The sequence below is a fragment of the Hemicordylus capensis genome, chromosome 1 (assembly GCF_027244095.1).
Source record: "Hemicordylus capensis ecotype Gifberg chromosome 1, rHemCap1.1.pri, whole genome shotgun sequence".
NCBI classification, from domain to species: Eukaryota; Metazoa; Chordata; class Lepidosauria; order Squamata; family Cordylidae; genus Hemicordylus; species Hemicordylus capensis.
This window is the reverse complement of record NC_069657.1, coordinates 261,240,689-261,268,406: the sequence shown is the minus strand read 5'-3', so window position 1 is coordinate 261,268,406 and position 27,718 is coordinate 261,240,689. Positions and strand designations below refer to the sequence as shown.

The 27,718-nt window shown below is 42.5% G+C and overlaps 1 protein-coding gene across 19 annotated transcripts in view; it reads left to right on the top strand.

Annotated features, from left to right (window-relative positions):
• The window catches only part of PLCB4 (phospholipase C beta 4), a 280,151-nt gene that overhangs the window by 212,819 nt on the left and 39,614 nt on the right, over positions 1–27,718 (top strand). For all 19 annotated transcript variants that reach the window (XM_053284717.1, XM_053284727.1, XM_053284735.1 and 16 more), the window contains 10 exons: positions 2,691–2,781; positions 4,096–4,191; positions 4,920–5,020; positions 6,807–6,842; positions 8,712–8,853; positions 9,407–9,491; positions 9,716–9,840; positions 12,388–12,439; positions 20,342–20,444; positions 21,832–21,996. In XM_053284717.1, coding sequence (XP_053140692.1) covers positions 2,691–2,781; positions 4,096–4,191; positions 4,920–5,020; positions 6,807–6,842; positions 8,712–8,853; positions 9,407–9,491; positions 9,716–9,840; positions 12,388–12,439; positions 20,342–20,444; positions 21,832–21,996 — 996 coding nt within the window. The remainder of the gene's footprint in view (positions 1–2,690; positions 2,782–4,095; positions 4,192–4,919; positions 5,021–6,806; positions 6,843–8,711; positions 8,854–9,406; positions 9,492–9,715; positions 9,841–12,387; positions 12,440–20,341; positions 20,445–21,831; positions 21,997–27,718) is intronic.

Below are 27,718 nucleotides of genomic sequence, written 5' to 3'. Positions count from 1 at the left end.
CAGAAACATTTAAAAGCAATTTTAAATCCCTGGAAGGCGAGACCAAACAAATACTTTTTTGGTTCCTCTTGAAGGCCAACAACAATCTGAAACCATGAATTTCTGATGGGAGTTGGGAATATGTGAACCGGCTGACGTTGAGCCAGTTCGCCATTGAACTGGTCCAGCTCAAGGTCAAGCCAAACCCGCTCTGCTGGCTCAGGGCCAGTTCAGGGGTTCTAAAGTAGAAATAATAGTTTAACACTCAGTGCTTCCTGGGAGTGCTGCCATGGAGGGGAGGGAGTCTTCAGTGGTTCCCCCTCCCCCTGCCTGCCTCCCCCGTGGTCTCAAATGGCCTGGTTTGGGTTGTTTTTAGCCCATTCCAAGCTTTCTGTGCTGGCGGCAGCCATTTTGGTCAACTCGGTCATGCATACGGCCAGTGAGTATGCACAGTGGCCTCCAAAATGGCTCCCGCCAATGTAGAGAGGCCTGGAACAGGCTGAAAATGGCCCGAACTGGATCATTTGAGACTGGGGAGAGGCCGGTGGGGGAGTGGGAACTGCCAGACTGCCAGAGGACACACACCTCCCCAGCAGCCTTGGCAGCACCCCACCCCACCCACCAGAGGCAGTGAATATATATATATATATATATATATATATATATATATATATATATATATATATCCCCTACTTTAGAACCCCCAAACCTGAGCCGGGGGTATGTGTCTGTTTGAGGGGACAAATCCGTACCAGGCAAGCCGGTTTTGTCCACACCCAGCCCTGGAGCAGCTACAGTGAAGGCCTGGTTCAAAGTTGCCACCAGACATACCAGTGGCAACTGGAGGCAGACCTCCCCAGCTGATCTTAACGTGCAGTGGGGATCGTGCAGAAGGAGGCACTCTCTAAGATAACCCGGACCTAAGCCATTCAGGCTTTAAAGGTAATAACTAGCTTTTTGTATTTTGCCCAGAAATGTATCGGCAGCCAATGCAACTGTTTAAGTACAAGCATAATATAGTCTCTCCAAGTTACCCCAGAGACCAATCTGGCTGCCGCATTCTGAACTAACTGAAGTATCCAAACTACATTCAAAGGCAGCTCCATGTAGAGCACATAACAAGAGTCAAGCCTGGAAGTTACCAGCTGATACACCTCTGTTTTGAGTTCATTCTCTTCAAAGAATGGATGCAGCTGTCGAATCAGCCAAAGCTGATGGAAGGTGCTCCTGGCCATAGCCTCCACCTGAGAGACCAGGGTGAGGCCTGTATCCTAGAGCATTCACAAACTGCATACCTGTTCCTTCTGGGCGAGTGTAACCCAATCCAGCACAGGAAGATCTAACTCATCCCTCAGATTCCAACCTCCTACAGATCAGAGACTAGTCTGTAACTATCCATTGCTGAGGAATCCAGGGAAAGATTCTTAAGAAGAAGCTTAACCATTGCCTCGTTCACCTCTGCCTAATAAACCTTCAAATGGGCTCTATGGTGTGTCCTGTCAAATTTGAGCTGAGTTCTCCTCCAGTTGCATCCCAGTCGCCTACCTTGGTGCTTCAGCCCCCATAACTCCTCTGTGTATCGCAAGGGACCACTTTGAAAGGGTTGAAATGAATGCTTAGGTGTGATCATGTCTACTGCCATGGTGAGTTCCCTATTCCAAGTTCCCAACAGGGCATCAACAGAATCACTGGCAGCACCAACACTAAAACTCTCCAAGACTTTTTGGAATCCTACTGGATCCAGCAGCCTTTTTGGATGGACCATCCTAATAGGTCCACCACCCTTGCAGGGGTGGGTTGTGATTTTGAAACCAGCCTTAACCAAGTAGTGGTCCATCCATGACAAAGGGGATACCACAGGATCTACCACCCATGGAACACCCCCCCCCATCTGAACAAAATACCAAATTGAATGTCTGGATGGCAACGTGAGTTGGTCCTGAAACTAATGGAATAGGTCCATAGTTTTCATTGCTTTAATTGTTTCCATGGCTTTCATGGTTTTATAGTTTGAACTCCTGAGCTGACCAGACAAGCCAGCCCCAAAGTGGATATTGAAGTCCCCCAACACTAGAAGCCTGGGAGACTTAAACACCAACTATGAGACCAGCTCAGTTGAGTCAGTTGGGCAGCAGGGTGGACGGTACACCAACTGAATCCCTAATCTATCCCTAATTCCCAGCCTCAGAAATACACACTCAATATAGGTCAGCTGTCACACAGGGGCCCTGGTAAAGGCAGATGGTATTCCTGTGGACCACAGCCACTCCACCCCACTGTCCACTTCCCCTAACCTGCTCCACAACAGAGTAATCTGTTGGGAGAAGCTGCGTCCAAACCGGGCCACTACCAAAATATTCTAAACAATATTTTTTTTAGATTAAAAATTTAATAGATTTGGTGTCAAGAGATATGTGCATTCTTAGACATGGATCTTTGAAGAGTACACATTGTGAAGTCCTTATGTACTGGCCTTGAACTCCAGTGCTTCTGCTCATCTTTCTTCTTTAATTTATCTGCATGAAATGCTCCTTCTAGAGTCTTGCATTCTTCTGATACTAATCAGATTTGCCATTCTGTTTGGCATAACTGCCATATATAACCATGGTGAGTGAAGAGTGCTGGAAGTGAGCAGCACAAGACAATAATATCAATCCTAAATATATGTATGCCTAAACTGTTTCTAATTATGCCTCTTTATATGGTTGCAGCTCGAGCCAGGAAGACCCTTGCCTTCCCCAAATGACCTTAAAAGAAAGATCCTTATTAAAAACAAAAGGTTGAAACCAGAAGTGGAAAAAAGTAAGTAAAGTGCTATTTAAGGACATTAGCTGACATCCAGAGCAATTGAGCACAGGTGTGCCAGGAAGATGCATCCACTCTGTGGAGAGGTTCCCCACTGGAACATATTTTGTGGCCAGAACAAATCATTGAAATTTGCTCCTCCCTACTGGCCCACCACCATTTCCGGCAGCGAACCATGGGGTGAAGCAGCAGCGTGGAGTGGCTGCAATACTAACAGCAGCGTTTCCACTGCTTGCACATTGCATTCTCAGTCCATGAAGGATCAAGTGTGAGCTTTCCCCCTCGCACCAGCACTCTGCCGATTGCCGCCCCGGCTAGCATTTGGGTGCATGAACAACAAAGATCTAATTTTCTGATGTTAGTTTGCAAGGAGGCAGGTAAGAGCCTGCTTCCCCACCACCCATGTAAAAGGCCATGGAGACAATCTTTTTATCTTTTGGTCATCAAGTAGAAATAGGCTCGAATCTATCAGCTTTCCAATCAGGAAAGCAATCATGAGATAAACAGCTATTACAACTGCAGTGACTGAGTGGAGAATATTTTTAGTTACATTTTTCTGAAAGCCTAATCAGATTATTGACAATTCTTGTGCATTTCCGCCTTTACACTGAGACCATACTCTAGTGGTAGTGCATGTAGTTTGAATATCTGAGGCCCAAAATCTTGTTTCCGCTGCTTCCAGTTAAGAATTCAGAGGGAACAGGACCTGAAAAGGGCCTTATTTGAAGTCCAAGGTACCAGCAATAGCATAGAAGACCCATGCTGTTGCAGTAAAACTGAAAGGTTCATGGGTACATCCATATTTCAGTAACAATCGCTAGTTCTCATACTTGTTCAAGCACTTGCAAGAGCTTTTTTGCAAACAGAAAAAATATTTTGATCCACTTTTCTTGCAAATAGCCCTGTCATGAGTAGAATTCTTATTTATTTTTCTATGTAAACCGCTTTGAGAACTTTGATTGAAGAGTGGTATATAAATATTCATAGTGGAAGATGCTGTCTGCACATTGAAGGGCACCTTTGATCCAGCCTAAGGTGTTATACTACTTGGATGCCCATAATGTTTAGTTTTACTTTGATTTACTCCAGGCATTTGCTATGTGGGAGGACAGTATGGCATGCAGATGCTTAGAGAAACACAAAATTGGAGATGCTTGTCCCAACAGTTGCTGCTACTTAGCAACAAGATACATTTAATGATACCCATCCCAGAACACCTGGCCATGATAACTCAATGACTTTGCAATGTATCTTGGTGTATAAAATATATTTCTGTGTGTGTGTGTGTATATGCATGTTCCTTTTAAATAGAACAGCTTGAAACCTTGAAAAGTATGATGGAAGCTGGTGAAACTGCTGCTCCTGTTAGCATCTTGGAAGATGATACTGAAGAAGAGATAGAAAGTGGTAAGATAGTTATTAAATTTTTCCCCTTTCCCTCCTTCCTGTTGACAGTTATAATGACTGAGTTGAACATGATGCTCATTTGTGTAGTAGCCATAGCATGAGATAGTTAACTGGATATATATATGTTCAGTAATGTGAGCATCCTTAGGTGATCATCCACTTCCAGCATAAATGCTTTTATCTTTATGTTTGGGCTCCAGATACCAAGAATATGTGGAAGAAGTTTAGGAAAAATTGATTTGTGCATGGTCTTTTGAGACACCACTGCTCAAACACATAGGATAAGGCTTTAAAGACTTGACCCAACCTCCAATGCCAACAGAGCAGTTATTGGGGATGCTACATTAGCATTTGCTCCTTGCCAATGATACAAGCAGCATGCAAGGACAGAGAGTGAACTGAATGGCCTCTAGTGGGATATCATGTGGATCTTTCTCATCTAACAGTTAGATGCGCAGAGAGTTTAGTGGGCGATTGCCACCTGAGAGGCTATGATAAGTCCAGGTAAGAGGAGTTGCCAGACATAGATCCTATTTTTGAACTGCCTTGATAGCTACCCTTCACTAATCCATGCTTTTTAAATTATGCTTTCTGAAAGGTGACTTCTGATTAAAAGCTAGTAAACTGCTGAGAAATTTTCCCATTGCCTTTTCAGAACCTTTGGCTCCCTCCCTTTCAAGTTGTGTCTCTCAATGTCTTATTTCTTTTTGGCTTGCTTCATTGTGTAGCTGACCAAGAAGAAGAAGCCCATCCAGAGTACAAATTTGGAAGTGAGCTTTCTGCAGATGACTTGAGCCAAAAAGAATCTGTAGCCAACAATGTGAAAAAGGTAGGATAGGTTTTCCTCGTCACGTGCATTTTAATTAGCACATGTAGGGTGCTGCTGGGGGAGGCAGCAAGAGGTACCTTTAAGCATAGATTAGAAGGTGCTTACCTCCACTCTGGGCGCACCTACAAGCTGCTTCAAGCATGAGCGCGCTGCCCAGCAGTGGGGGATCAGCTCCGTCACTCACCTGGCCGCCGGCAGGCAATCAGCTCTGCAGAAGCCAGGTGAGTGGCGGAGCCTATCCCCTGCTGCAGGGAGTGCTGGGCGGTATGCTGCAGCTCGGAGGTGCGGCCGGAGCGGAGGTAAGCGCCTTCTGAGTGATGCTTAAAGGTACCTCTCGACACCCTCACCAGCCGCTACCCAGAGAATGAGATCACAGTACATACTGATAGTAGGTAGAAAATGTATAAGGCATTTAAGAACCTCTGTGAGGATTTGCTGATATTTTAAATGTATGACAGTGTCAAACATTTTAGGGAAAGTGTATTATGTTTATTCAGAGACAGTACCCCCTGATATATTAGAAGCTATACCTGGAAAGAGACTGCAGCCACATCAGTTTCAGATCTTTTAAAACTATATCTTCGTAGGCTACATCTCACTTCCTGTTCACATGTGCTGCCCCTAGGGGTGGATCTGGTCAAAGTCACAGAGAGAGAGCTTTGCCGCTTGCTGTTGGTGGACTGGAATGCTGCTGTTCTCTTGTTTTGCTTGTTTGGTGCACACTGAATTCTTCCATTTACGGCATGCATAATGAATATCTGTAAAGAAATGAGGGTAAAAATCTGAAAGGGAAAATTTGAGATGTCACTTGGAGATCTTGAAAATGGACAGTAAGAGGAGATGTTACTACAGTTGTTCTTGACCAGTATAGCTAGAGCTCTTCCATCCCAAATAATGATTCTTATAACACATTAGAATGTAATAGGGTGGCAAACACATCAAATCCTACTTGTCCCAGGGAAACATTCATATTCAATGTTTCTTTTAATTTTGCTTGCTTCTGTAGATGTTCTAGATCCTTGCTTCTTACTATTTTCTGATCGTGATCCAGGTAGCTATACTAGTTATAAGCTTTCCTTACTATGCCTTTAAAGGGTTTTTTAAATCTCTGGAATGGAATTTCTAATTACAGAAATTATAAGATCCTGTTCTCTTCCTCTGGAACTTCAAGTTCCAGCTAATTGAGATTAGGATTTTTCTTTTAAAACATTAATGAACCAAATCATACACAACTCCCCTGTTGACCAGTTATGCAATTGATTAACCATGGTCATGTCTTCAGGCCTTAAATTTTGCTATTAGTTTAGTGTCAGGTGTATTGCAGGTAGCTGTCCTATATACTTGACTAGTATGTAGAACTGTATTTCAAGCACAGACTCCTTTTTGATCAGACAAAAATATATATATTTTTCTCAATTGCAGCTGTTGAACCAACTTCAGTCCACTTGTTTTTCATTCCGAAGTATCAATATTCTGCACCCCCAGATGTGTTGTTAGTCCTGATTTCTTTCTTCTTTCCCCCATTCTCTTCTGAACAGATGGTCATTCCTTTCCAACCTACTGTAAATCACTGTGTGTTTTTCCATCATATGTTCTGCGAAGGTTTGAAAGTTAAACAGCATCTGTAATTTAGTTAAATAACCTCTGTAACTCATGTGCATGCACACACACATGTTCAGGAGAACAAAAGATATATTTAATATACATGCCCCATGTTTTCTCTTCATTATGTTCCCTCATCATCCCTTATGAGTGTGTGATAATATCTGTATTTTTTTTCTCTTAGGCTGTGGACGATTCTGAACAAGAAAACAATAAAAAGGTGATCCATGGGATATGTTATAGTTTTCAGATTTGTTTCTCTGTATCTAACAAAGCTGCTTCGTAGACTGCATCCTTAACACCTTGCATCATTTAACCCTTCTCTTTATTTGGCTATTTCTCAGGATTTATTTCCGATTGTCATGATGGCCTTGACTTTGTAGTGGGTAGCAAATCCAACTCCCTCCCCCACTGCACTGAATGGCTGGATGCCAGGTAGACATCCATGATGACTTTTGTCTTAGCCTAATGACTATGCTTACATAGTCAGTTGATTGGAGAGTGATACAAAGCACTCGTGACTTCCTCCTCAGCTCTTCATATCCTCTTTCTACTTTGCCCTTTCCTTTTATTCTTTTAGCGGGGGAAAGATTTGCATGTTGAGCTTCCTTCTGAAAATGCTTCACTTGAACCTCTTTTCCCCTTTCATACTCTCCATGCTTTCCCTTTCATTAGTACTCTTCATACTCTCAGGCCTATTCATGGACTTCCTGCTGTTTTTTTAACTATATGTGTAAATGAGCCTGGGGTTCTGATTTTATATCTATGATGCCCTAAAATGGTCTGGTATCGTCACTATGCCACAAACATCAACTTAATAAAAGCTGATCTTGACTTTTATGTCTGTGCTCCACTGATGTTATTTCAAAAGGAATGCAAATATTTTATTATTTCCCTTGAAATGTCAAGGGAAATCATAATAAGTTTGAAAGCGTGTTCTTTCTTTCTATATTTTGTTTACTCAGAAGAATGTGGACTTCTAAACCAACTTTAGTCTGTTTTATGGACCATATCTGTCATCCTTGGAGAAACAGCATCATGCACTTGTTAGATCTTTTCTTACATAGGATCCAAACTCCTCTTATGCCCTTTTGCTGTCCATCTAGTGTCAAGATATTCAAAAGCAAAATTATGCTATTATATTAGGAAAGAGAAGCAAATGTAATGGGCTATTATTATATTAAATGTATTATTAGGGGATGTATTATTAGGGGCTATTGTTATATTTATTTATTTATTTATTTATTTATTTATTTATTTAAAACCCCTGGAACATAGGAAGTTGTCATATATCGAGTCAGACCACTGGTCTATCCAGCTCAGTATTGTCTACACAGACTGGCAGCAGCTTCTCTACGGTTGAGGCAAGAATCTCTTTCAGCCCTATATTGGAGATGCCAGGGAGGAAACTTGAAACCTTCTGCATGCAAACATGCAGATGCTCTACCCAGAGCGGGCCCATCCCCTAAGGGGAACATCTTATAGTGCTCACATGTAGCCTCCCATTCAGATGCAAACCAGGGCAGACCCTGCTTAGCAAAGGGGATAATTCATGCTTGCTACCACGAGACCAGCTCTCCTTCCCTGGCTTAAGGTCTTTTTATTCATGTGCACATAAGATTTTAAAATATTTATCTCCATTTCTCACATTCATCCCTTCTTACCCTTGCCTGTCCCCTTAGCCTTCTTTGTTAACCTCTCTCTTCCCTCTGAACGCTATAGAAATTTAGATAGCAAGCTGCTCTCGACAGGGACCTCTTCCTTGCTTTGCTTATGTTACTCTTTAAAGCACCATGTGCACTGAAGGTGCGATACAATAAGAAATTTATGATGGTAATATGCTTTACCATCTTTATGATGGTAAAATGCTCTGGAACTATAGATCTGTCCTGATACCCAAACTCATGAATGACTTTCACCAATATACATAAGCATAATGTGTATGCATCAATAATAGAGTGAGCCGTGTCATCTCCCATTTGTGCTTGCTTCTAGAAATTCTGGTCAAATCCTGTTTGAAATCATTGCCATTTGGACAAAAAAGGGAATGCTGCCATTGATGCATATATTTGTCTAAATATGTTTTCAGGGTGTAATAACTGCAGAAGATGAGCAAGCGTGGATGGCTTCTTACAAATATGTAGGTGCCACGACTAATATACACCCATACTTATCAACATTGATCAACTATGCTCAGCCTGTTAAGTTTCAAGGTTTCCATGTAGCGGAAGGTAATGTAAACATTTGTTTAACTAATGTAAAAACCATTTTTATTTCTACTTAACTGTGCATCTATAGTTCCTTAGCAGAAAGCCCCTTTTATGGCTGTGTCATGTTTATCCTGACATATCATTTCATTCTTTATCCACATGGAGGCACCAAATTACGAGGAGTGTGTTAATCTACGCAGCCCTATCAAGAAGAATTCTTATGTAGTACTGATGCTCTTAATCAGCCTGATTTTCCTTCTTCCATGAAATGTGATTGCACTAAATAACTACATTTTGTTTGAAATAATACATATTCATTTCTGTAAAACTAATATTGCAGATTTCAAACCAGTTTATAACCTGACATTCATTGTTTCACACAATATGAATCCGAGTTCCAGTTGCTTAGGGGAGAAAAAAGTCTTGGTAAGAAAATGAAAAGTTAACCAAGATCTGAATGATTATATTTATATTCCTATATTAAGAAAGTTCAGATAGTTAACTTCACTCATTGTAGTATTTGATGTACTACTAACCAGATTTTTACAAAGGGATTTTACTATTTTCTTTCTAGAACGCAATATTCACTACAATATGTCCTCTTTTAATGAGTCTGTTGGGCTTGGTTATTTGAAAACACATGCAATTGAGTTTGTCAAGTATCCTTTGAGTGGGAGAGGCATGTTGGGCGTGTTTTTGTCTTTTTATGACTGAGGAGGCATCTGTGTGGTTAAACAATACATAGTCCTTTTATAAAATACAGCACAATCATTGTCTGTGACAAATGCATCATGAGAGAAAACATAAAGAGAGAGATGTGAGCAAATGATCATTAAGCCTATATGTTGCTTGGTTATTCCATTTCCCTTAACAAATAACACAGCTATAATAAACGGCAAATGAGTCGGATATACCCAAAGGGAGGCAGAGTGGATTCCAGCAATTACATGCCTCAAATTTTCTGGAACGCTGGATGCCAGATGGTCTCACTCAACTATCAGACCCCAGGTAGGCTGATATGTCCAGTGAATCTAAATTTCATGAAAAGGCAGCTTGGGCTATAGCTCTCTAGCAGATGCCATAGCTTTTGCTCCTGGCATTATTGGAGGATTCAGTCACATGGATAAATACGAGAATGTGGGTTGAAACAGGCATACAATAAGATCAAGAGCAATAAAACAGCACACAGAGAAATTCCTGCACAACTATTTACATTTCATTAGCACTGTGGTAAAGGCTCATAATTATAGCCATATAATATATTAGCCAGTTATAGCCTTTATGATACATACACAGAGGGTGTATGATACACATCTTAAGCCACTTCTCTGGAGCAACCAATATGCATCATTCCTAAGTGGAAACGCTAGAAGGGAGTACAATGCTTGGAAGCAAAGCTGAAAAACACACTGCTCTTCATTTATGCTTTGTTGATTTAGAGCCCAGGGAACATTTACAAAAAGAGGAGGTTTTGCCTATGATATCTAATAGCTAATAATCCATAATGGTAGTGACAGACAAGTAGATATGGAGGTCAAATGGTTTTCTATAAAGCAGGATAATTCACACTAGCAAATGGGTGTTTGCCTGAAGGGGTCCTTTATGCCTTAAATGGTGCCAATATGTACAATTTTATGCTCCTTTAATATACAGGCTACACATGGCTGTGTTTGACCCAGGTAGGTGTGTGTGCGCACACACACACACACAAGCACACCATATTTACCATCTGACTGGCCCAGTGTAGAGAGTTGCCATGCAACCTAGCAGCAACTCATGAGCTGCTTCAGTCACTTCAATCACTATTGGGGGGAGGGGTCTTCCTAGTGGGTGTTGTGAGGGGGGAGTGGGGGAGCTGCTAGCTCAGAACTATGAAGGCATACTGCCCCTGAGAGACTGGCAGTGCCCAGTCTGTCTGTCAGTGTCCATAGTCTTTGCAAGAAGGGCAAAAGTGGAGGTGCTGGGTCCACGACCAGTTGTTGAATCTATAGCAGGAGCAGGATAGGCAGAGCAAGGCACTGAACAGAGTTGCTGTAGAGTAAGACTGGAAGTGAAGCAAGTTGGAGTCAGGAACAGAAGGTAAGCTGGAGGAGCAGACACACTCCCAGGAGCTTCCCTGGTTGAGTTGTTGTGCCAGCAGAGTTATAGTTGCAGCTGAAGAGTTGATATAGAACCAGGAAGCTCCTCCCCTTCCTGGAACTAGCTTGGCTCTGATCTTAGGCCTGTCTTCTGACTTGCTGCCACCACCTCCTCTTTCTCCTCCCAGGTAGATCCATCAGAAGAGAGGCTTTGGGCAGCCAGGTTCTGAATGTCCGCCCCGATTCAGTGCTGTGTTTGCTCTTGGGGGCCCGGAGGCAATTAGGGACGGTCTAAAGTGTGGCCTGGCGTTTAGATAACGGGACATCTGATCCCATACGATCTCAGGCTCCTTCTGCAGGGCTTCCTCTTCTATTTCTTTCTGGCTTTTCTTTTAAGGACAGTCGTTAGTGCTGGCTCATGATAAGTGCCAGAAGCCAGTGCAGAGGTCAACTCCTCTTTCCAGGGTTTGGTTCTGGCTGGGCCCTGATAGCAAGCCATTTATACTGTGGCCCATGGTGGGTGCTGCTTTCCACTCCATAGCTGCACATTTGCATGGCACTGAGCTAAAAGCCCTTTGGCTTCATCCACTGCCATACAGTGGCCCCTGCTAAGGGCTTCCGACCCACCTCCTATAACAGGAGAGTGAGTGGTAATGACAGTGCTCAGCAGGATTCCTTGTGTCTACAGTCCAAAAGTGATACCACAACATTTGCTTAAAATAAGGAGAAGAAAGAACTGAAAATTTGAAAGGCATATATTTGCAAATATGATAGCTGCTAAGAAATTTTACTGCCTAATCATAACTTCCAAGTACTCTCCTAGAGCTAATGTATTTATGCTAAACTCTGCACACATCAGTTTGGTGAATTACCTGTTCATTTAACTGAGTTGTGTTGAGTGAAGAGAAAATCTAATTAGAAAATATTGTGTGTTGAGATTTTAAGCCCCTCTCCTTTTTGCTTAAATCTTGACGGCTTCTAAAAAAATACTATAAGCACATGGGCTAACTTTGCAACTAGTATTTTTTTAACTGTAATTATTTATTCATCCTGAAACTACAATGTGTGTAGCAGTGTGGCCATCATATTTCACTGTGTATATTCACTTCATGACTTTTCAACATATTAGAATGTTTGACCCTGATTAGAGTTAAATCAAGCCTTGATTTAACAGAGAAGAGTCCTAAGAGAGAAGCTGGTCAATGCCTTATCCTCTTGTCAGTTTTATGGTATTGTAGAAGTTGGAATTCTATAGCATGAGTATCTTTTCCATTTAAAATGCAGTTTTTTCTGTCAGTGACATGAAAAGTCCTTAGCTTTCAGAATAAGTATTTGCACTAAGCAGGTAAAGACTTAATTTTTCATTAATTTGGCTGTCCTAGATAAATTGATCCTCTCATTTCCCTAGATTAAAACGCCTGTTCAAGCTCAGTGTTGTTCAGGAATAAAGTATTAAACTATTTTTGTCTCTTAACAGATCTAGCAATGCAATTGAATCAGGGAAAATTTGAATATAATGGATCATGCGGGTGAGTAATGATCTAAACTGTTCTCATTCTGTAGAACTATGTCACTTTTAATTATGTGCTGCAATCAGGATGTAGCGATTAGATTTTTTCTTCTGTTTATGAAAGGAAGCTTGGAAGAACTGGGCTTATTTAGACTTGGGGAAAAGAGGCTAAGGAGGAGTAGGATCTGTATTGAAAGAGGGGTGGTAACAAAGTAGAGATCTAATCAGATTAAAGGCTATCCAGAGTGGCAGAACAAATCAGACAGTGGCAGCAGACATGTTAGTTTGTTCATGTATCTGCCCCATTCATATTTAAAATAGGTGGTAGAAGTCTGATTTTAACACCAAAAGGGACATATCAGTGAACTGGGTGGGTGAACCTTTTCCCTCCTTACTTACTCATGGCCTATTGCCCCAATCACTTTTCTCCCAGCCTGTTCATTTCCAGTACTGGAGCCAGATTGGAGTGGGGCGGGGGGGCAGGCGGGGGAGTCCAGGCAGTTCATCGCAGGGAAGGGTTCACCCCACTCACTGCACACCCCTTTTTGATGTTAAAACAGACTTCCCACTCCTGGCTTTAGAGATGAGCAGGATAGACATGTGACTGTTGTCATCATGTCTTAGTTGGCTCTCAGTAGTTCCATTCTGGGCTCAGGAACATTTTTGTGTCTCCCACCCGGCATATTTTCAGTCCAGATGCAATATTTTGATTTGAGAGAGACTTGTACTCAAAAGTTTTAAATTGTTTCCAAGAAGATGCAAATATAATTAATGAGCAGAGTTGAGGAATCTATAAAATGCAAGTGGGGAGGGGAGGAAGTCCTGCCCAAAGGAGGAGAACAAGAAGAGCACAAACTCTGGCAAAACAAATGTAAGTCAATAATAAGGCAAGCAAAACAGGAATTTGAGGAGCATATTACTATAAACATGAAGACTAACAACAAACCATTTTTAAAAATATAATAGAAGCGGAAGAAAATCAGCTAAGGATGTGTTGGACTGCTAGGCAACAAGTCGGGGGTGGGGTGGGGTGGGAAGCAAATGCTGAAGAAGGATAGGGACATTACAAAAAACCAGAACAATTTTTTTGCATTTGTTTCTGAATGGATGTTTTCAGAGAGTCTGAAGAACCGACTCAAACAGAAGTGACAAGACGATGTTTCAGGGCCTATAGGTTAATTTAAAATGTACAAATCGCTGGGGCTAGATGGCATCTCCCCAAGAATTCTTTAAAAACTCAAATCCGACATTGTGGATCTCCTAACAAAAGTATGTGACTTGTCTCTGGAATTAATCTCTGTACCAGAGGACTGAGAAATAGCTGATATAACACCAGTTTTTAAAAAGGGATCCAGTGTATGTGATCATTTTAAAAAGTGACCCTGGGTACAAGCCTCCTCAAATGCAAGGTGCAGATAGAAAGTGTACTCCCGTATATGTGCCTTGAACATAATGGCTTGGCCTTTTGTTGAATGATGCATCCATTGTAGATCTCACCCACTGTATGTCATGGTGAGGATGTGCCAGTGTCAATTACAAATATGTCTATAACAAATATATCTTACCCTTTTAGTCTCTACCAAGTGTAAATTGTACACATATGAATAAGCCTAAACCACTAATCTGTCATAAAAGAATAGATTGTGGACAAGATACTGGGGCTGTTCACACAACCACACGTGTGGGGGGTGGGGTGGGGAGGCAGGGTCCAATCTACCTTCCTCTGGACTATTGTCTTGATCCCTTCGGCGCATAGTGCAACATGACCCACGCTGCCAGGAGCAGCTGAATCAACAGAAGCTGGGACTTGTTTTCCTGGTCTCCACATATTGTTGTGTGTGGAGCTGTGGGGGATTCCCCCATCAGACAAGCACTCTAGGCACTTGTCCCTGTATTTCCATGGAGTCCGAGGAGACATACGAACCCAGTTAAGGGAGTGCTTGCTCCCTTAACCTCGGCTAAGAGCCAGGTGTAGGGGTGGGGTTAGGCTGGGCCGGAGCGCTGGGATCTGCGTCCTAATGCTCCACACGAGCAGCTTAGCCCGGGCTAGGCTGCACATGAGAATTGCCTCACAAATAGTTTACCTCCCTTGCTCAAAGATTTGTGCACATCCTCCTTTACTTAGTTATCAGTGTGCCTTGTCCCCATATATATGTGAATAACTGGATCTGGATCAAGATCCATAAGAATGGGTAATGCACCTGTGCAGGACCCTCTCGGTAGCATGCTGCAGCTCATCAAGGCAACCGAGCACAGCCCCCATGCCTACAGCATGCTATTTAATGTTGGACCAGGCACCATGTTTTTCAGTTCTTTTCCAACTGCCGTTTCATTCAGTCCTTGGGCTGTCGCTCCTTGTCGCTCCTTCATGTGAGTTCATCTAGTTAAACAAAACAAAAACGAACTATTAAATTCGGTATTTGACTTGGAACAGCTTCCGGACTTCGTCGGCATTAATACAAATTCTTTGGAATGGACTTAGATACAAATTGGATATCCCAACATGGCTGAGGAGAAACAGACTTTCAAAAGATGTACTGGCTGTAATGCCAAGCTCCCTTCAAAAGACCTCCATGATTAATGCCTGATCTGCTTAGGAGAGGAGCACAATGTCTTGTCGTGCAAGATATGCTTGTCGTTTTCAAAGCAAATGTGAAAAAAATGAGGCTTTGCGACTTTATGCCACCATTTATTATAAGGTGTTAAGCCCGTCAACACCAGGAGAACCCCGCCCTGCAACTTGGACATCAGCTTCTAAGGACCTGGCGTTGACTCCTAAGCCATCTTCCTCGAAATCAACATGAACATCAACATTGACCGCTGTTAGAAGCCCAAAGGCTCTGTTGAAGTCGACCCCAATATCAACATCGAAGCATTTTAAGTCGAAGGAAAAGCATTCGAAGTCAGATACTTGTTCACCTTCTCCACATCCTAAAAAGCCAAAGACTGTGAACTTGATGAAAGAAAGAACGCCATCCCCGTCAAGTCTACAAAGCTTGCCACCAAAATTCTTGGCAACAACTGTCGAGATCAATCATCACAGATCAACATCGAGAACCTCGACATCAATGAAGGAGACATCACCAGCGTTAGAAAATCCGCTTGATGTCGACCAACCTTTGACACCGAGACAGTCAACATCGAGGGCATTGTGGCTCCACTTCAAATTCTACACAAGGAGGCATGGTTTTCAACCTGACCAGGCCACAATCAGGGATGTGCTCCTCTACCTAACTGATCTAAAATTGCAAGGGTTGGCCAATATGTCTCTAAAGGTGCATCTAGCAGTGCCATCTTCAAAGCATCTGGGCTATGATGGAAAGGCTCTCTTTTCACACCCAGACAGTAAAGCTTTCCTGAAAGGCCTTATGAATTTGTATCCTCCTGTTCAAACACCCTTCGAACTAGGGGTGTGCAAGGTTTGGAGTCCCCCCCGGTCCGGAGGGGGGGGACTGTGACTTTAAGCGGGGGGGTGGTAGTACTTACCCACCCCCGCCGCGCTTCCCCCTCCGGCGCTGTTCCTTGTTAAAATCTTCTTGGGGCGACAGAGCTCCGCTCTGCCGCCCCTGCCCCCGTCGTCACTTGCAAGGCTGTTAGAAAGACGAGCGCTAGTGGCGCAGCGCGCGCGCTCGTCTTTCTAACAGCCTTGCAAGCGACGACGGGGGCAGGGGCGGCAGAGCGGAGCTCTGTCGCCCCAAGAAGATTTTAACAAGGAACAGCGCCGGAGGGGGAAGCGCGGCGGGGGTGGGTAAGTACTACCACCCCCCCGCTTAAAGTCACAGTCCCCCCCCCTCCGGACCGGGGGGGACTCCGAACCTCCAGACCGGTCCGGCGGTCTGGCCAATGAGGCCAGACCAAAACCGTGCACACTGCTACTTCGAACCATGAAGCATATCCTTGGTCCTTTCAACTTTGACAGAGGATCCATTTGAACCAGTGGGTTCTGCCCCCATCAAACTAGTAACTTTGAAAACTGCCTTCTTACTGGCCATAACTATGACTAAACATGAAAGTGAATTGACAGCTTTGCAGATAGATTCGCAATACACCAGAGTCTATCCAGATAAAGTGCTAATGTGTATGGACATGGACTTTCTACACAAGGTGGTGTCCGACTTCCATGTCAACCAGGACATTGTTCTCTCTACGTTCTTCAGGGATCCATCTACCCCTTTAGAACTTGCAGTGCACTCCTTGGATATGTGGAGGGCACTTTTATATTACCTGGATCGCACCAAGGACTTCAGATCCACCAAGCATCTGTTTGTAGCATACAGTGGCGCTGTGAGAGGCTCCTGCGTTTCCAGACAAAGAATGGCTAGTTGAGCTTATCCTGCTAACCTACAAGACACAGAATGTTCAATGAACTGAAGCAATCAAGGCCCACTCTGCCCCCGCCTATGCTTCTTCAGCTGTATACCTATCAGGGGTAACCTTCATGGACATCTGTAAAGCAACAACTTGGTCCACAGAGTTACCTTTCATCAAGCATTATGCCATAGATGTGCGCTCTGCTGCTGAGGCGAGCTTCGGGAGAAGCGTTTTGAAGCAGGTATTACAATAGCTACTACTGCACCCTCCTCTATTGGGAGCTAGCAAAACACCCATTCTTATGGATCTTGATGGATTTTGATCCAGATAAACAGGTTGTTCACCTGTAACCATTGATCTGGTAGAGATCCGTTGATATCCATAAGACCCTCCCGACCACCCCTCTGCAGTAGTGCTACGCTATGTGCATATTGAGTGTGCATGCTATTCTCCTTTGATGATGAACTCACCTGATTTTTGATGATCATCCTCCATGATGATCATCCAAGAACTGAAGAACATGGCGCCTGGCCTGCCTTTAAATAGCACACTGTAGGCGTAGGGTTGGAGCTTGGTCTCCTCAACGAGTTGCAGCATGCTACCACAAAGGTCCTGTGCAAGTGCATTACCCATTATTATGGATATCGACTTATCTCTGCCAGATCAATAGTTACAGGTGAGCAACCTGTTTTTCTAATTTATGTTGCCTTTAGAATTATTTGAAATCACTTTTCATTGTGGAGAGAGAAAGAATGACATCCCTCATAAGACAGTAAAATACACAAAGACTAGGTACTGGTCTCTTCCATTAAAATTCATTTTTTCATTTGGAAAAAAATCAGTTTTATTAATAGCAGAATTTATGTCCAGTAGTTAATTCAGTAGTTTATATAATATTTACATTATATTCTGCATGCTGCTCTATGCTACAAAATTGCATCACTGTTTGTTTTAAAACCAGTATCATTCCTCAGGTAAACTGCATCACAATGGACTGTTTGGTGCTGGATAGATGCCATTTTTGCACATAACTGTTTTACTAATTGAAAATATTTGCAACTAAAATCAATTCTCATTGGCATGTGACTTTGGGATCGATATGTGATTAAAATACATCTGTTTTCTATACAGTAGATATGCTATGTGCTCATGGATGATAGTAAAAATCCTTTGGGATTCTCCCTTACAAGCAGAGACTTCCCAGATCCTATTTTGAGTCCTCTATCAGTTCAATTTTGAGTTCTCTACCAGATCAATTGAAATTTGCTGGAAATTTGTCAGGAACTATCTCTGGCTCACAGATTTATTAAAAGTTCTGCAGGGTAGGATAATGTAAAACCTTTCGAAAGAAGTGACACTGACTGATTTTCAGCTGACTGGGAACCTAACCCCCATGATCCCATAAGATCAATTACCCGATATTCACAGTTTCCATTAGGGATGAGCACGGAACCAGATGTGCACAGAACCTCCGCCAGCACTCGGTTACCTAAGAGTCCATCGGGGCAGGAGCGTACCTCCCTGCTGCCCCGTTTGCTACATTGTCCGGATGTACCCAGAAGTAGAGGACATGCCTGCGTGCGTGCACATTGAGTACGTACAACGGAGTAAACGGGGCTGCAGGGAGGTACCCTAAAACTTTATGGGCCTCTAAACTGCTTCGAACGGTGGGTTTTTCCACTGGTTCGATGGGGGGGTGCTGCTTCCGGGTACATCCGGACAACATAGCAAATGGGGCGGCAGGGAGGTACACTGCCACCCTGATGGACTTCTAGATAACCAAAGGTCGGTGGGGGAAACACAAAGGGGGGTTCTGGTCACCATATCTTAGGAAGGACATTGTAGAACTGAAAAATATGCAGAAGATGGCAACAAGAGCAAGTGATCAGGGAACTGGAGCAACTTCCTTATGAGGCAAGGCTCATCTGGGGATCTTTAGTTTGGAAAAGACGTGACTATGGAGAGACATGATAGAGGTAAATAAAATTATGTTTGGAGTAGAGAGAGTGGACAGAGAAAAATTCTTCTCCCTCTCTCACTACACTAGAACCAGTGGTCATCCCATGAAACTGAAGGTCAGGAAATTTAGGACTGACAAAAGGGAGTACTTTTTCCACACATCACATAATTAATTTATGGAATCTTCTGCCACGAGATGTGGTGATGGCCACTAGTTTGAATGGCTTTAAAAAGAGCCTAGACAAATTCATGGGGGACAGGTCTGTCACTGGCTACTAGTCTGGTGGTTATAGGCCACTTCCAGCCTCAGAGGTAGGATGCCTCTGAATACCAGTTGCAGGGGAACAATGGCAGGAGAATGGGCAAGCCCTCACCCCACCCTGTGGGCTTCTCGGAGACATCTGATGGGCCACTGTGTGAAATAGGATGGTGGACTAGATGGGCCTTGGGTCTGATCCAGCAGGGCTGTTCTTATGTACTTATGATTCGAGTAAATACTGTTTAAAGGACAAAAAATTGAGCTGAATGCATCATTTTGAGCAACTTGGAGTAAAGTCTGACCTGTCAGATGAAGAAATGTAAAAGCATTTGGGCACATTTATCTTGGTGATCTTATTTTATGTTATTATGTCCATTTTCATGTCATATGTTATCATGCCCATGTTATGAGATTGTATTTGGGAGACCTGCTTGGTGCACTTCCAAATAAGGTGAAATGGGTGGAGACAGGGAGCAAGGACTTCTCAGTGGTGCTGCCCTGTTTGTGGAATCCCCAAGGAGGCTTGCCTGGCATCTACTCTGAAGGCATTTTGACATAGGACTTTTTCACACAGCAGGCTTTACCACGAGTTTACTGTGAGGCTTACTGCGAGTTCAAAGTTGCCTCCCAAAACACAATGCAAGATGTGGGGGGTACCCTGGATATAAATCAGGCTACATTCTAATGTGCAATGAAAAACCTGAAACATGTGTTCCCAAAGCTTGCAGGAACTTTGGGGTAAATCTGGCTGATATATATATCTTCCTTTCTGGAGGAGATGCAAGCTAAAACCCCTGTGTGAAAAATGCCCAGGCAAGAACCCTTTTGTGAAATCTGAAATCCAAGGAGAAAAGAACAGATAAGTTATTACTTTTAAAAAAACCCAAAAAACAAGCCATGAAACTGTGTAACTTGGAAAAATACAGATGGCAACTTGGTAAAGACCCCAGCTTTTACAATATATAAGAATATATAGCAGGGAAAACGTATACCATGTCTGTAGTAATACATGCAACCATGTGACAGAAAATTCTGCCAGATGGAAAGCAGGTCATCAGAATTGGCTCAATTTTAAAAATAACTTGGAGGTTGCCATGATAAAGAGAATTTGACCAAGGCACACAGATGGCATGGATGCCTCTGAGTAATGGCCAAAAACTCTGTGCAGGGATAAATGTCTGAAATGATTAGCAGATAATATATGCAACTTTTATTCATTACCAGGGTTTCACCCACCCCCCATGGCTCAATGGATTCAAATTTCAGTGAAATTATGGAAATAATTCAGTCTATCATGAAATACATCCTTTCAAAACAAATGGTCTGCTATTGCAATACACTTTCCATATGAGGTTTAACCTCATAAGAACATGCATTTTTCTTTTTTAAAAGGTTTCTTCTTAAACCAGATTTTATGAGGCGACCTGATCGAACATTTGATCCTTTCTCTGAAACTCCTGTAGATGGTGTTATTGCAGCAACGTGTTCAGTACAGGTGAGAGATCTATATGACTGCAAAATCCCAGGCTAGAGCAGACTACCTTGGTTGGAACTGAAATGTACTCCTTGACAGCACATGTATGAAGATATCTTAGCCTGACAGGGAAAGACCAGAATGCAGTGCTAAAGCACAAACTTCACAGCAGAAGGCCCCAATTTCAATCTTGGTATCACTAGTTTAAAAGGATTTCAGGGAACAAGGTTGTGAAAGACTTCTGCCTAACTGCTTGGAGTGCCACTGCCAGCCAATGCAGACATTCCTGGACTAGATGGTCAAATTTTCTGTCTCGGAATAAAACAGCGTCACTGTGAGCACCTGAAACAAGGAGCCCATGACAGTAACTGAGTCTCATGGTTTCCAAGTGTGATTTGTGATTACTCCAAAAGGATTGTAAGTGGTAGTTGTGAATAACTCATTTTGGCAATCCAGAAATGATTGTAATTGGTGAATGTGAATAACTATTCAGGTCACCATTAGCCCAAACAGTTTGCCCCTGTATTATATCTGAATATAATACAATATTTGAGTACAATATTAACTAACTAACTAACTAACTAACATATTTTTATACCACCCAAAACTTACGTCTCTGCCCTTATCCTAATATCCTGCCCTTATCATCCAGTTTGCCTCTTCTTGGCTGTGTTAAAATTTGTCAAACCTCTGAGTAGCCTCCAAAGTAAACACATTCTTAGCCCAATAACCAGTTAAATATACATGTGAATGCATTCATACAAGAGTAGATAAGAGAGAATCCCCAAACTGCATGCCCAAATGATGGCTTTGTACATAATGGGCGGCTTCTAATGAAATGGGAGACCCTAATTTCTTGTTACACTTGAAGTGGCCCAATGTATAAATTTAGTAGTGCATAAAATTATAAACAGACTGACCAACATGATGTGCAGCCCTCCTTCTCTGTAAGCAGGGTTGCAGATCCACAAGAAGCCTTCAGCATGCCTGCACTGAAGGCTTCTTTGTGCAGCTGAGTGGGTATAGAAGGAGGGGGGGGGTGATTTTTGTGCATCTCCCTTCCCTCCAAAAGCCCCTTATACTGTATCGGTATAAATACATGATCCTAAGGGTCAAGCGACATCCTGAGGGTCAAGCGATGGAGGGCTGTGCATCTCATCAGCCACTGTGAATATTTGTCCTGTATTGCCAGCCCACTCTTAATCACACAGAATTGCTTGCTGCTAATCTCTTTTCATACATACATATATTAATAGAATTGATATCACTGTTGGATAATGTGTGTATTTCTAGTTATAGACTGTAGGTATATCTGACTGAAACTAAACACTGACTGTCCATGTTGGATATGGTGTGCTTTTCTTCTAACCCAAGTACTATAATTTTGTTTTAACACTTTCATTTGAAGGTAATATCCGGTCAGTTTTTATCAGACAAAAAAATTGGTACATACGTAGAAGTGGATATGTATGGCCTGCCTACTGACACGATACGCAAAGAATTCCGAACACGGATGGTGATGAACAATGGCCTGAATCCTGTTTACAATGAAGAGTCATTTGTGTTCCGAAAGGTATGATACGGGCGTTCTAAAAAATGCATATGCTTTGTAGCCTTAACATGAGTAATGCTTTGCTGCAGTATGACCACTGACCTGAACAAAGAGCATTGAGAAGAATATGATCTTGCTAGTGTGTTCCCTTCATTTGTAGGACAAAGCTGCACCTTACACTTTTTGGCAGGGTTCAGGCTGATTTAATCTTAGGTTTAAAAAAAGAGAGAGAGCGTGAATCTCTTGTAGCTATCACATGATTTTTATTTTTCTGTTTGGCTTTTCCCTCTTCTTGCTTCCTCCTCCTTCTCCTCCTCCCTCTTGGAGGAACCCACTTCGTTCGTGGCTATGCCTGTGTTCCAGGTCTGCTCAGAATGAGCCCCAGCTGGTGAACATCTACATTCCTTGGAGATTACAACTTCTTCCCTGCCCTGGCAGTGGCTGCCATCTTGCACTGTTCCTTCAGCCAAGAGGGCAGGTGAGATGCTGCATCCAAAGCTAAGGTCAATGTCATTACATGGATTCAGTCAGGAGGGTGCTGCCCCCATATCTGAGGCTAGCTTCCTCGTCCTGTGTGCGTCATGTGCATTTTTTCTATCTTCCACCCAAGATGTTCAAGACACTGTTTTGCTAACATATTCAAAAAGATTGCTTTTCAGGGGTGAGTTTACATTTGCCATTTTGCAGAACATTCTCCTAATGGTGGTAGAAAAATCTGCAATGCTTTTGTGGCTAATCATTTGATACGCATGTGTCTGGCCTGATTTAAACATCCAGTAGAATGTGGTAGTCAGTCTTTAAAGATTCTCCACCTAAAAGACTTCCTACATGCAAGTAAAACAAACAAAAAAACCTAGCACAGCACAGACAAAGGTTCTAGGCCAGACCTCTCACCAGTAGGGTAGTTTTCTATTCACAGAATGTTTTCCACATAGGGAGCCTTCAAAGGATATCATTCCCCCACAGTCTAAGTGATATCCATTCCATTCTACTTCCTCAGGACTCTGCCACCTCATTCTGCTGCATGTATAGAGCAGGCCCCCCATATGGTGGAAACACAGGTGCTGACTTAAGGCTCACAATGGTGGGCATATGTGTGAACAGTTAAGATGCTGCAGAAGAAAATGGTCAAAACTGCACATGTAAACTCACACCGAGTTGTAATCAGTAGTGTCTAATTTTGATACCCCATTCTATTTTAATTTTTGTCAACCAGAGTTTCATTCAAAGTATGTCCGTTAATGGTGCTGTCTTTGACAATGTCTCTTATCCTTTCACTTGTTCTGTTGTCCAAAATGGAGAACAATTACCTGCTCCCCCCCACTTTTTATTGATTCAACTTTTTGTCTGATGATCTCACACACACACACACACACACACACACACACACGTTAGATAACGCCAACTATAAATTTTCCTAGTAGTTCAGCGTAGGTATTACGTAGCTGATATTTAGTCTAATAACCTTTTTTTTTTGGATGCAGTTTGAAAAGCAAATAAATAAGCACAGCAGCAAAGCCCTATATCAGAAAACTGTCCTTAATAACACTGTGAGGCAGCAGGTTTAGGGTTTATGATGCCTCCCACTGTAGCACAAACCTCATGCAAACTCTTAGCAGGTAATGTGTGAATTGTGTTTTATTGTCTTCTTGTTTTCTTTAAAAAAATAATAATAATAAAGCTACAGCTGTTGTAATACATATTTTGTGTTGTCATTCCACCGTGAGATATTGGTGATATGGTATTTTTACTGCTCACATTGGGTTAGTCTTGCTATGCTTAACTATGCATGCTAATTTGGCTATTTCTGAAAAATAATTAATTTTATAGCTTTAAAAAAGAATTAAAATGAAGGTGGAGTAAGCCAGGACCAACTAGTAGCCTGCTCCCTAAGAACCAGTGGTGACCACAGTGGTTCCAAGGAATAACTTGTCTGCCATAGCTACCATAACATATTCTCCATAGTGGATGGTGGGGAGGAAAGACCATTTACCTCCATCTTACCAGACAAGTACAACTCCATTGCATTACTGTCAGCTGAAGCTGTTGCCAGGTTCCTACCTCCCGCAGCCTTTTTTTTAACCTGCCGTTGCTAAAGAAATGTATATCTTGAGTCAGGGCATTCTTGCTGGTGCAGTGGTACCACATATTTGGCCCAGCTTATGATGCAGCACCAGCTGTCATTGTATTGCACTGGCAGGGAAACCCTGTGGCCTAATCCTTGGTATTCCATTGATGGAATGCCATTTTACAGGATCTGGAGCAATAATGTTTTTTTATTCTTCGTAACTGGACCTGCATGCAAGTCACTGGTCCAATAGAAAAGAAAGTGAATTGATTCTCCAATTGAACCAATTGGAGAGAAAGAGAAAGTTAAAAGTCAACTGACAAGCACATCTGGCTGCAGGTGTGGATGAATTCACATTCTCAGTTGGTGGGAGAACTGCTTCTCACTATTTGAGATGAGTTTATTTTAGGATGGCGCTCCATTGACTGCTACAGGTAGGGCTGGGATTTTTTATCAACCAGGAACAGGAAGTGGATGATCAATCACCCTCCTTTGCATAATAGGTCCTGCCTAGTAGTGCTTTTGTAGGGCTCCAGCTTTTCCTTGGAGTCTAGTCAGCACACATTTCACTTACACACTCTCAGTCTGATGTATAGGGAGACTACAATTGTTCAACAAGCATGGCTGATCCAACCATGCCACCACACATTTCTGCAATTTGCATACATTGCCCAGCATTACCAATGCACAACTCATCCATTTGACCTGTATTTAGCACCCAACATCTTCTCCAAGGGCCTAGTAGCCCTAGTGACTCTTCTATGGCAAATGAGGCACCAATGTCCAACCCTACTGAGACAATCTCTCCCTCCTAGGGCAGAGCCTTCTAGGATATCCAAAATCTTGCTAAAATCCCAAGATTCTTTGTGAACTTTTAAAAAGAGCTTTCTGAATTCCTCCTAGTTCCTATCCCATCTAAGAGTCAAACTGAACATGTTTTTCCACCTTCCAAAAAGGAAAAGGAAAAGTAATATTGATCCAGACACATCAGAACACCAACTTCATATCTTTTGGGCTTCCTAGTACCCTGCATGAATTTGGCTCAATAAGCCAGGAAACATGCAAGAATCCCATAGTGGTTGCTGCTGGATTTCCAGAACCTCATAGCCAAGCAAGCCACCAAAGCTATTGTCCCTGCTCAGTCAGCGGGGTCTCTTCTCTCCAATCTGCCTTCCTATCAACCAGTACTGGGAACTGAGAGGATCACTGTAACAACAGACATCAGCCTCATAGATTAGTGAACCCGCTACAGTGTAAGAACTCTGGGAGTCTCAGGAGAGACTCAGCAGTACAGGGGAGTCTCAGCAGAACATAAGCTTGTGGGAACTTAAAGCCATCCATCTTGTACTCCAGAAATTTCTTCCAAAAGTATGCATCATATAATAGTAAGATCAGGCAACAATGAAGCCATACATAAAATATGAAGGCAGAACCAGAACTCATATTCTCCACAAAGGGCCAACGGGGCTACTCCGTGGTGTGAGGCGTTTCATCTTTTCTTCCTGAAACTAGAATTTCCTCAAGACATTACAACAGACTGTACTGACAGTCAACAACAGGTCAATCAAACAAACAGGGAGGGTCTTTGGACAAGAAATCTTTCTGACTGATTGTGGACAGGATGGGTCAATCAGTTCTGGTCCTTTTAGCATCTCAGCTAAACCACAAAATGAGGAGGTTCTTCGCCAGGTTTCCTCGCACAGTGCCAAATGACCCCAACCTTTACCCAGCAAGATGGCCAAGGGAGCTGTTATACTTGTTTCCCATCATTCCTCTTCTTTTCTATATAGTCAGAAAGGTGAGGGGACAGAACTACTTTCAGAGCATAATACCAGCCGTAGCACATACATTTCTCTGGATAAAGCTGTCAACTGGGGAACCATGGCATCTTCTGCCAATTTAATATCTTCTGTCTCAGGGCTCAACATTTCACCACAGACCAGTATGGCACAATTTTCAGAGCATATTAGTTGAATGAGACTCTATAGGGATGTGCAGAACATCCCAACTCAAAATGATCTATTTCGAGTGTTCCGAGCTTGAAACAGAACACCCTTCAAATGAAGGGCCCGTTTCGAGCTCGGAATGGAACAACCCCTTTCCGAGTTGGAACATTCTGAGCGCCATCATGGCGGGCTGTTTTTTCCTTGCTTCCTGTTTTTGGCACAGGCTTCCAATTGGCTTGCGATCTTCTTGCTTCTTGGTTGGCTTGTTATCATACAAATCATGTTGATATGTATGATAACAAACCAACCAAGAAGCAAGGAGATCGCAAGCCAATCAGAATCCAGAGCCAAAAACAGGAAGCAAGGGGGAAACAGCCCACCAAAATGGCACTTGGAACACTGAACATTCTGAGCTCATTCCATCAGAACAACCGGTTCTCACGGAACATTCTAGGGATTTGCATTCTGTTCCAAGCTCAGAAGGGAATGCAAATCCTGTTCCATGCACATTCCTAAGACTCTAGTCCTACTTGGCTATTTTACTGAGATTCCTTTTACCCACTTCTTATCTCACTAGCAATCTTTTCAGAGAATGTATGGTAATACATGGAAATCTTTTTCTTCCTGGTGTTCTGCTCGCTATATCTCATGTATAAGGGCTGGAGTCTCAGGTGTTCTGGAATTCCTGGAGTCCAGTTTAGAGAGTTAGTAATTGTGCTAGTATAATTCAAATATTTGTCCTACTTGATAGTGTTTGTACAAAGCCTTTAACTTCCCATTCTTACATTAAAAGGTATATAGCAATAGCACTTACATTTTATATACCGCTTTATAGCCGGAGCTCTCTAAGTGGTTTACAATGATTTAGCATATTGCCCCCAACATTCTGGGTACTCATTTTACCGACCTTGGAAAGATGGAAGGCTGAGTCAACCTTGAGCCCCTGGTCAGGATCGAACTTGTAACCTTCTGGTTACAGGGCGGCAGTTTTACCACTGCACCACCAGGGGCTCATATATAAAAATGAAACAGACCAAACTTCCCAGAATTCACTGATTTCCAATGTGTAAACTGAACATATAAACCTCTGAACATACAGGACTTCCATTCAAGCAAAGTTCTGTTAAATGAACGTTCCCTTAAAATAGTGTTCTTAGGGACAATGTCCTCAGTTTCAGAAAATAGCATCAGTTATCAAAAATATCTGCATCTTTCATCAAGACAAAGTGACACCTTAGAAGTCAACACCTTAGAACACAGAATTAGGATTCAAAACAATGTTGACAGATTCAAACACTCCTGTTGTCCAAATCAAAAGGATGAAATTAAACAGAAACAAATGTAAACTTCTGCATTCAAGTAAGAAAAATTAAATGTGCAAATACTGGATTCTGGAGACCTGACTTGACAGAAGTACATGTGAAAAGGGTCTGGGTGTCTTAGTAAGCCACAAGTTACAGGATGCAGCTGATTGGGGTGGGTGGGTGAGAGTAAATGCAATATTGGACTGTATTAACAAAGGCATAGCATCCAGAACATGGGAAGAAAGAGTTCTACTTTATTCTGCACTGATCAGACCTCACTTGGAGTATTGTGTCCAGTTCTGGGCACTGCATTTTAAGAAGGAAATTGATAACTTGGAATTTAGTTCAGAGAAGGACATCAGAGATAGTGAGGAGTCTGAAAAATCAAGTCCTATGAGGAATGGTTAAAGGAGCTGGATATATTT